Here is a 10,336-nt window from a genome sequence, read left to right as displayed (position 1 = left end):
TCAGATGAAAACAGTTCACCCACAAGTAAGCAAAATTTCTGGGGTTTATATGACATCAAAATGCAGCCTAGGATACAAAGGCTTAATTTTTGCCCCCAAATGCACATGTTGCCAGGAAGATCACTGACAGTGAATTCAGCTTGCAAGATGCTTCTCGTGTATATACAAACATACCAGTTCTTGTTCACACTGATGGATAACGCATTTCAATCATTTGTTATTGAGACCCCAACCATGCTGCTGCGGAAGGACTAACTGCACTGAAATCTGGAATCAAAGCCGTAGGAAAATGACTGAAAGTACCTTCTTCTCAATATACTTTCACGTGTAAAATTAATCAAAAGTAATGTCCTGCCTAGCATTCTTGAATTAAACCAATATTTATACTAGTAATTTTTTGTCACCTGTGTAACATGACTTGTGTTGTAAATATATACTTACTAGTATATATACTCAGAGACCAAATATGTACTTACGGAACAAATGTTGCAGTGAATGCATGTCTTGCATGTACAAAGGAGCTTATTGACTTTGCTGTTTTGTTTTTCTCTTACTTGAAAAGCTTGCTAACTTAGGTTACACTAGGGACAAAACAATAAACTTGAGTTTTAGTATGAGCTGGTTTAGTATTCCATCATTATTTCTTAAGTGCCAAAACCAGCCTTAACGCAACCTTTAGTGCCACTGCCAGGTGAGTGTATGAGCAGGTAAGACGTCGCTGGACTCCAGCCGCCCGGCGTGGCCAGTTGCCCATGCCCCCAGAGGCGTCTGTGGCAAGAGCTCCAGCATGCGTGTGTAATAACAGAAAAGATTAATGTGGCAGGTTTACACACCCCGTCGAATAAGGCCTTCCAGTTCCTCCTCTCCTGACGAATTCCCACTTGCTGTCTCATTTCCCCTGGGCGCAGGCGCATTTGCTGGAGAGGAGCCACCAAGTTGCCTGAGAGCGTGGAGGCATGGAGCTCAGGCTGCTCAGGCAGGCTGAAGGCAGCGCACAAAGATCCCCTGGAAGCTTCAGCATCCAGGCATTTTGGGGTTTACTTTGAAAATTACGATGGCACGAAATGTCGGTGCTCGTTTCTCTGGTTTAACACCCCAATCAAGTCTATCCTGGGAGCTCAGTGGAAAACCGCCCTCGCTGTTGTGCCGGCTGACCGGAAAATGGCACCATCCCACCTCCTGGGTGAGGAGAGGAAGAGCCCAAAATGGCAGCAGAGGGCAGGTCCAGAACATCACCTTCATGCCAGGAAAGATTTCTTTGCCGTGGGCGCTGATTTCTGCTACAACCAGCCCCACAAAGAGAGATTTTTATAGTGCCCCTGACCCCAATTTATAAAGTACTCTAGGTATTTTTTAAAAATGCTTAAGTATATTAAATTGCATTCAGCAAGAAAAACACGAAGTACTTCCTATGTGCAGAGAAGGGAGCTAAAGGAACAGTAAGAATGCTGGCTTTTGCATTTAGTTTTATATTTCAGTTTTAGCCTAGACCTAATCCTCAGTTTTAGAAATCTCCCTAACATAATGGTGCTTGTAGCAGCAAACAGAAAATGGCCCATGCTGGAAAAAGTATAGCATAGGATCAAGAATAATTGTAATAAGCTATATTTTTTGTGTTTCTAATAGCTCTGCTGTATTTAGATTTGATTTACTGATACACTGATTTTTTTTACATCTTTTTATTATCTTTTTGATAATGAAGAGCAGTTTAGTTTTCTGATGGCACTAAAATTTTACACTTTTATACGATATAGATTTTTGGCACCTAATTTTGCTATTACTAACATTTTCATAGGACAAAAGAAACCCTGGGAATGCATATTTCCTGGAGGGGTACATACTTCTATTGCAAATATCGTGCAAGTACATTTCTGGGGTGACCATCCTTCAATTTTTTGCAAGTTATTCTGAGGGATCACTGTATTTCAATAAAATCATACGAACACAAACATCCTCTGGTATGGCTAACTAGAGTTAGGGGGAAAAAAGACGAGACTATTCCTTCATGCTCAAATTTAAATAAATCAAATACAAATAAGACAATGACATTTGGGGAGAAGAACTGCTCGAAGCTTTATCATTTTTTTTATCTCTTAGCAGTGTTATGCTACAGGCCTGATAACATCATGATGTGGGTGGCCACGTATTCCCTTAAACACAGATTTGCCTCCGAGTGTAAATACGGGCGTTTAATAACCTTTGCACTGTGTGGAGAGACACAGATAGGACTACAATACAGATGTGAAGCAAGAGGAGGAGGATATCTGAGAAATATGGATAGGTATCAGGGAGAAAACAATCGTTTGAATACCCCTATAAATATCTTCTAAAATCTAATTTTCAGAATAGGCAATTTCAGCACAGCCATACCTGTATGGAACAATGCAACTTCTTTTCTGCATCTTAAAGGCTTAAATTTTTTAATATTGCTGATAGTTATCTTGGGTAATTTGGTATATACTCCAGATCACAAAGGTACTCTGACATAAATTCAGTCTGAAATAGATGGCTAGTGCTTGATCTCTAGTATGCATAAAAGAGTACAGATATGCAAGTATGTTGCATTATGCAATGCTATACATAATATTTTGCCCTCCTAAGGGAATCCTTAATTGGGTCTTCTGAGCACTGTGCTTAAATCTCGTCATTTTATTGATGCTTACTGATGTTTCGCAATTTACCTTGTAGTAAATTAATGCCCTTCAGATGAGCAATCTAAAATCCAGTGACAGCTGCTCAGCCAAGGGCAGCTGAACCAGTGTATTGTTAAGTCTCACAAGAATAAGGTCTCACCTAAGTCAAATGGAACATGAACATAGAACATTAAACATAAAAACTGAGATCAAAATCAACAATTAAGAAACATCAGAATCAATCTGCCTATCTTAAACTTGTTTTCCTAATATGTTTGCATTAGGATCTAGCTCCTGGTTACGCTACCATATGTTCTTGTTTTTCACAGGATCCCAGCCTTCACTGAAATAAAGAGCCTGGCTCCTGTGACAGAGAATTAAAGGACAACAACTTTAAGGCAGTGTTTTACAAGTATTTAGAGACAAAGCTGCTGATCCAGTGCTTGGTGCTGCCCCTGCACACAGAGATGTCAACATCTGGGTGCATGTGGTATCAGTTATTAGGATCACGTGGTCGATTGTTAAAAGGGAAGCAATGGTTAAGACTTTCAGTGTAAAATGATTGGTGTGTATTTTCAGTCCACAAAGATAAAACGTGAAGAAGAAAGCAAGGTTGCCTCCACAGGTCCAGGCAAACACTTTCCTTCTTGTGCGTCCTCCATGCACCTCTGTAAGACGTACTGCACTGTTGTTCTCCTCTCACCCACGTTTGAGGGACATGGCATGAATCCAGAAGGTGGCAGATGCAGCACATTTCTCGTGACTTGCTGGGACAAAATAGAGACTGCTGTTGGAAGGTGATTAAGGCTGGGAGGGACCCAGCAATGAAGTAGGCATGAAAAGGCCCTGGCCAGGGATGGAGGTGAGCAATGCAAAGAGCGGGAGCTTGTGGCTGCTGATGGCCACCAGCTGGTGACGTGGCTCAGCTCCAGACAAGCCAGTCCCTTAAACACTCCATATTGTGATTGCCTCCCATTCTGCAGTTCTAGCTGAAAAACAAGATAGCGCTGTTTGAATTATGTTTGAGTTATTGAAGCAATAGTTACCCACGTATTCATATTACTAGACATTGATATGGAGCCCAGGTTTAACATGGTGTTTAAAGTTTTGCAAAAAATCTCATTGAAATGGCTAGAACCATAACAAATGGAAAACTTTTGAGCACTCTTTATATTTTTTTATAATAGTGTGATGCAAAATCAATTGCAAAAAACCCAGATAAAAACCAATACTCTTGCCATTTTTTCCACTAGATGATTGCCTTCCTTTGCACACTTCTTTAGAACTTCAGAAACATCGAAAAGTTCCTCCTTTAGCCACTCTGTTGCTCCTCACATTAACTGTACGCCTACCAGCTCTACATGGAAATAACTAATCTAGAAAAATGTTCTGTATCTTCTAGCTATAGTAAAAAAATAAAAATCTGTGTAATAAAATGAACCCACTACAGTTTAAGAGGACAGGAGGTCTGCTGCGGTACAAAGCTTTAGTCACTTCTGAGGGAGTGAGAGAAATTCTCTAATTTTGGAAAGGCACAGGACCAATCAGTCTGATTTCAGCCTAGTGAATCTCTGCCTTCTGCCCTTCCTCCTGTTCCCATGCAAGCTGCTATCAGCAAGCTGCGCTGCCACAGGAGTCTCCTCTGCAGGGTATGTACGGTGCACAGCTTTCTTCTTTACAGTCTTCTGTAACTGGAGACAAGGGTTGGAAACGGTAGGGAGAAGTTATTGAAATAATTAAGTTTAACATTAACCTCTTTTCAGGTATCTGCTAATATTTCAGGTAACTGTAATAACTGCAGGTGCCACTACGAATGCCACAGAAACCCCAGATGTCAAAGAGATGTAGACCACCTGCCATTAACCTGCAGAATCATTAACCTGCACTGAGTTAAGACAGAAAATTCCTGAGCGAGGTGTTACATTTCCACCCTGTTTTACTCTGCCGCTATCCTTCATTCTATATGGCAGGGGAGCACCTGACTGTTAGAGATTAATTAGTAATTAAGAGGTGGTTCAAAAACATCACAAGTTCAGAGAAGAAAGCAACCTAATCATGTTAGAAAATAGTTAGAAATATAAATTCCAGTCTCCTGGGATTTTCTTTTGAGCAGGAAATTTGAATAACTTTATTTTGAACATACCAAATTGACCCCACTAACTAGATGTAATAAACAAATGGAGATATTTAAGCTGACATTTGAGCAGTGTCAAAGCCTTCTAAGCTTGTTCTGAGTAGATTAGTAGATAAGTGCTAGCCTTCCTATTCTGGGATGTGTTCCAAGGCAAGCATGAGGACTGATGATTTCATTTAACTCCAAAGTGGACAACACTGTATATTTAAATAATGCAAATAATTTGCGTAATTATTATGACAAGCTACCAGTTGACACTGACGGTGTTGGGATTTTAAAAAAACCTCTCTGTTTGGCACTGAATCTGAGGGCAAAAACTGCATTTTCTCTACCGTTCAATCAGCGTGTGAAGCTATAATTATTAGCATGGGGTATGTAGTTTTCTCAGCACCACATAGTGGATCTCATCTGATCTAATCCCAGAAAAACTGACTTAATAAATCTTTTTTGAAGTAAGGAATACCATTAGATGTTTCATAGACTCCATAATATATTTGTAGACTTAAATAAGACAGTGGCAAATAATTTCAGAGCCAGCTCCCTGTATCCCAGCGGTATTGACAAATCTGCAAGTATTTTGGTATATTGTTGGGAGAAGCTTGCCAACTATTGCTACTGATTCAGTTTTGCTGTATCTGTCAGTGATAACAAGTCCACAGAGCTGCTTTCAAAATAGTTCTTAAATATTTGCCCAAATGCATCTTTATTCAGCAAAATACATGCATGAGTCTCTAGTATGTTCAGTGATTCTGACTTCAATCCAATTCCAGCACTCAGCGTTGCAGAGAAGAATCCCTCTAATATGATTACCTTGTAGGACATCAGTCTAGGGAAATCTTCAAAACTGGGCTTATAAAACAGAAGAACACTAGTTCTTGGCTATCAGGACCGCAAACCTCTAAATTAATGATTGTTCTGTCACTCCATTTTGTGTGACTGTGAAAAGAAATAAAAGCAAGCTTTATCTTCAGCACTAAAACAGAAATCTTAAGCCTATTACACAGGCAATGCTGAAAAGTTTTCAGGTTTTATCCTCACCTACATGAAAGCCAGATCCACAAAAAGGCTTAATTACTTTAAGTGGAGGTTAGTCAAAAAAGTCCAAAATGGCAATTAATTAATCCATGAGTACCTCATTAGATCCCTAAAGCTTCAGGAGGCACCCAAGCTTTTCCCAGTGAGGTTTCACACTGGAACTATTACAAGCTTTGCAGGCTTTGCACCTCATTATTTACCTTCCCTTTCCTTAGAAATGAGGGTTGCCTGTGACTTATGCACAGTTATGCGCATTCAGCAGCATACTGGCAAGCCAGAGTTTGCATATGTAACATACGGCAGCCAGAGCCATTTGCATTTGAAAGAAAGAAGGAGAATTTCTGTAGCAAATCACTTCTTCCAGCTGTGCTTTAACAGCAAAGAGTAAGCCAGTTGTCTGTAGCCAAAGACACAATCCAATTTAGATGCTGTGAATCCAATTTAGATTCTTTGCTGAGGAAAGAACCTCAGCCTGGGAGAGAGTCAGGATTTCCAATGCACTATCTCTTTGTTTCTTCCTTCTGGCTAGTTTAGACATACCTCCTGCTCTGTGAGCTGGCTGTGAATCCCATTCCCACCTGCCTGACTGCGGGCCCTGTACAGAGAGGACACGTGAGCGACAGAAATCTGAAATTAGTGTTGAGAGCTGGACATTTTAAAATTACATACCGATATGCTGAACTTCGCTTAAGTCTTTGTGGACCCAAGCATAAGGTCTTTTTATGTTCCCTTGGCAGTGTTAAGAGATTTTGTTTATAAAGATTCAGGACCTTCACATTTACAAGTGCTATTTAATGGTTGCATTTGAATGTAATTATTAAAAAGCATTTGAATGTAAATATTAAAAGGCATTTTAGTTTTTTGCAGTATATAAAGAATTTTATGGAATATAACAAATTTATGACTTGCCTAAAAAGTTTTTACTATTGGTTGCCTGTTTAAAAATTGTTCCCTAGCTGACAAGTCACATTTTCCAGTTCCAGAGTGACATTTGTTCTCAGTCATGTACTGTGGTAAGCTACATGTGACTTTGAGGACCTCAGTTCTGTCAGGTGCGCAAACACACAGCACACAAACCTTGTCCTGTTTCTTCCTGACATTCAGATCTGTGATGCAGGCCGGAGCATCATCACCTTTTAAATGCCTGCCATGACCTATTTCTGTAAACTCTGATTTCTACATGGACTTGAAAATGTCATTGCAATTTGGTGCCTGAATAATTTCAGCCATATTATACCACATCTGTATGAAGTTGGGAATTTGGCTCATCTTGTATTAGGTGTCTACCATGTTAGCAGCGAGCTAGGTGTCTAACATACCATTACAGCTAGTGGTGATCCGTTCAACACAGTCGGTAGAGCCTAGGGAGCAATTAATTTCATCCTAAAGTAGACACCTTCATTTGATCACCTGAAAAGCTCTCCAGACTCCACCAAACGTCTTGACTACGTCTCCGTTAGCTGTAATGAGAGCTTACCCACAGCTCCTAAGGAGGTACTTACCTTGTGGGCTCCCAAAGTTGGGGTGAGCCTCGGGTGTCACAGTTTTCCAAAGTCTGAGGAGTCAGGCTTCCCCAAGGCACTTACAAATTTCAAATTTAAAACATCTGTATAAAGATAGAAGTAATTATATATAACATACGTAGACTAACTTATGTTTTATCCTTGTCTAGCTACACCCGAGCTTTGAAGTGCCTCAGGGCCTGCGAGCGCCCTCTGACAGGACCGGACACCAGGAGCTGCCCCCAACCTTACAGCGGGTTAATTAAGGGAATGTATTCCGTCCATACGGGCTCATATAGGCTTCGCCGTGTAGCGTTGGTCTCAGCTGGCAGCGGGCCCGCCGGGCGAGCGGGGGAGGGGGGTTGGGCGAGGGCCTAGGCCCCGCCGCCCCCCCTCGCCCCCCTGCTCGCCCGGCGGGTCCGACAGGGGGCGCCGGCCGCTCGGCTGACGGCGGCGTTTGGCCCATCGCGGCCGCCTTAGCCGCGCCGTCCCCGGCCCGCCGCGGCTCCTCAGGGTCTGCCCGGCCTCTGGGGGTTCCGCCAGCGGCGCCTGCCGCGGCTGGGCCGGGCCGGCGCCATGTTCACCAGCACCGGCTCCAACGGGCTCTGTGAGTACCGGCCCCGCCGCAGCCCGGGAAGGACGGAACCGGGGGAGGGCGGCGGCGGCGAGGGGTGTGTCGGCGTCTCCCCCGCGGCGGGTGGCCCGGCCCCCTCCGCCGGGGGACGGGACGGGACGGGGCTGCGCTGCCGGGGCGGGGGGCGCCGCCGTGAGGAACCGGGCGGGGCGGCGGCGCTGCGACCTCTGAGAGTGCCGCGGGGCGGGGGGGGGGGGGGGTACGGGGCCGCTCCGCCGCCCGGCCTGGGCGCGGCGCTGCCGCCGCCTCCCCCGGGGGAGCCGCTGGCCTCGCTCCTCCTTCCCCGCGGACGCAGCCTGGCCTCGGCTTGACTTTTAAACTCGGGCTTTACCGCGTCTCCCGCTACGCGGCTGCGGGCGAGGAGCCGCCCCCGGCGGTACCGGTGCAGGAGGAGCCGTCGGCAGCGCTCGGGGGGCTGCGCTTCACGGGCTTCCCTGCCGGGTCCGGCCGGCGCCAAGGGGTTGTGCCAAGGCGGAGCCGTCCTGTCCCGGGGCCGTCTGCCCAGCTGTGTGTGTATATATGTATCTAAATATATAGATATATATCAGAGAAGAGAAGGAACTCTTTTTTTAGTATGAGAAGAAGGTTATTGTTTAAACCACTTTATGGGTAAGACAGGTTTAAGGACAATTAAGATTTCCAGCTCCGTTTAACTTTATTTTTACGTACAGCATATGTCAGTCATTTCATATCCCAGTGCTACCTGAACAGACTTCACAGGCATGGGGGGTTGCGTCTGAGCTTGCTTACAGGACAAAGAATCTGCCGTGTTTGGAGGCGGCGATGAAGAACTGAACTGGCTGTGGTGTGGACTTTGGCACTACAGGCTTCAGAGCAGGCTGGGACAAATGATAGTCAAAACTTTGCTGACTAACGCATGCTTCACACAAAATCCAAATCTGAGTGTGAAAGCGCCCTCTGACTAGGGCGGAATAAGTCTGGAATTTAAGAAGTGGTATTAGTTGTAGCTGCATTCTGTTTGAGGCATCCAAATGAGGGGGGGAGTATTTTTGCAGATGGATCTGATAACACTGTACTTGATTCTCAGCTCCTGATTTTTTAATTCTTTTTCCCTCAGTAATAGATACTGTAGAAGAACAACCTTTTGGTGGCATGTGCCTGTGTATAATTCTATGAGAAAGAAGGTGGGGTGAAAAGTATCCGTGTTTGGCTGAATGGGTGGAAAGTCACGGTCAGTATTGAAAACTTTTTCAAAGACAGGTCCATCAGAAGGATGAGTGGAAAACTGCAGTCATAATAAACATATTTGTGCTAGGAGAAAAACCTAGACAAGGTGCCATTCTGCAAAAATTAAATTTTTTACCTTTTAAAAATTTTTTTCTTCTGGAAAACTGGTACAACGTACACTCTTACTGAACTCACCTGTTGACCTAAAGTGATTTTTCACAATAAGACTTGGCTGGTACAGGTGCACGGACAAACTCTAGTAGAGGCACAGAGCTAGGTGGCAGTGACATATGCTCACCTAGGGCACAACTGTGACAGTTTAAGATGTCGCTGTGCCCTCCACCTTTTGTTTCCGCCTTTGTAGGAGAAGCATCTGCTGCAGTAGCAGCAGGTATGTAGGATTCAGTCACTGATGTGCAGAATCTGATGGCTGAGGCAGTTAATGAATCGGTGCCTGATGTTGCATCAGGGAAGCATATGTGTGTGTCCATGTTCTGTTCTGCCGCTGGGTCTTGGGAGCGGTAGCCTCTGGTGGAAGGGCAATGACAAACAAATGTTCAGGCACAGCTGGTGGGTAAATGGACCTGTATCAGAGACTGTAGATAAAATAAGCAAACATCTGGTTCAACAGCAATGAGAATGATCATGCCAGGTCAGACTGAAGGCTTCTGTAGCCTGGTGTGCCATCTCTGACAGACTTCTTAACATCTATAACGTTTGGTTAAAGCCATATCACAATACCCTTTGGTAAAACTTAGTAATATTAAGCTCTTTTTAGCCATGTGTATCTTAGGTAATTTTAAAAAGTGACCCAGTTGTTGATTATATTTCTAGTAGATTAAGGGCTTTAGTGTCTTCAGACATAGATGCGGTGGTAAAAATGTCAGAGGGTACTGTATTCTTTTTGACTTGTTTTCACCAGTGCCTTGTTTTCCCTCCTTTCTGCAGAATTCTCCTCTTTAGCAATGCGAAAACAAATAACAAATGACCCCAGAGCTCTACTACATTTTGGTAATGTGATTCTTACTGGGCTTCTTATGCAAAGTGTTTTAATAAGAGTGCCAGAGGCACGCCTGTGCCTAGTTTTCTGGAAGCAAGTCCGGGTTTGGCCTTCTCACCTTTTTAAAAACTTCTTTTTGATTTTGAAACTTCTTATCAGAACCTAAATAATTATTTAACGCATTTGAAGTATTTTGGTTCGTGTAAATTC

General features: G+C 43.7%; 1 protein-coding gene and 1 long non-coding RNA gene across 3 annotated transcripts in view; one reads left to right on the top strand and one right to left on the bottom strand.

Annotated features, from left to right (window-relative positions):
• Positions 1–1,815: 1,815 nt before the first annotated feature.
• Positions 1,816–7,640, bottom strand: LOC140646284 (uncharacterized). Of its 2 annotated transcripts, none has more exons than XR_012040396.1 (3): positions 7,557–7,640; positions 7,305–7,408; positions 1,816–3,400 (listed from the first exon to the last, which is right to left on the bottom strand). It is a non-coding gene; the product is annotated as an uncharacterized lncRNA (long non-coding RNA). The 2 variants fall into 2 exon arrangements; XR_012040395.1 differs by lacking the exon at positions 1,816–3,400 and adding exons at positions 5,494–5,703; positions 6,343–6,397 and having other exon boundaries at positions 7,305–7,614.
• Positions 7,641–7,729: 89 nt separating this feature from the next.
• UBAC2 (UBA domain containing 2) overlaps positions 7,730–10,336 on the top strand; it is a 106,114-nt gene continuing 103,507 nt past the window's right edge. The window contains exon 1 of the mRNA XM_072849943.1: positions 7,730–7,911. Within this exon, the coding sequence (XP_072706044.1) occupies positions 7,881–7,911 (31 nt within the window). The 5' untranslated portion in view covers positions 7,730–7,880. The remainder of the gene's footprint in view (positions 7,912–10,336) is intronic.

The sequence above is a fragment of the Ciconia boyciana genome, chromosome 1 (assembly GCF_034638445.1).
Source record: "Ciconia boyciana chromosome 1, ASM3463844v1, whole genome shotgun sequence".
Lineage (NCBI taxonomy): Eukaryota > Metazoa > Chordata > Aves > Ciconiiformes > Ciconiidae > Ciconia > Ciconia boyciana.
This window is presented reverse-complemented; position numbering and strand designations above follow the sequence as displayed.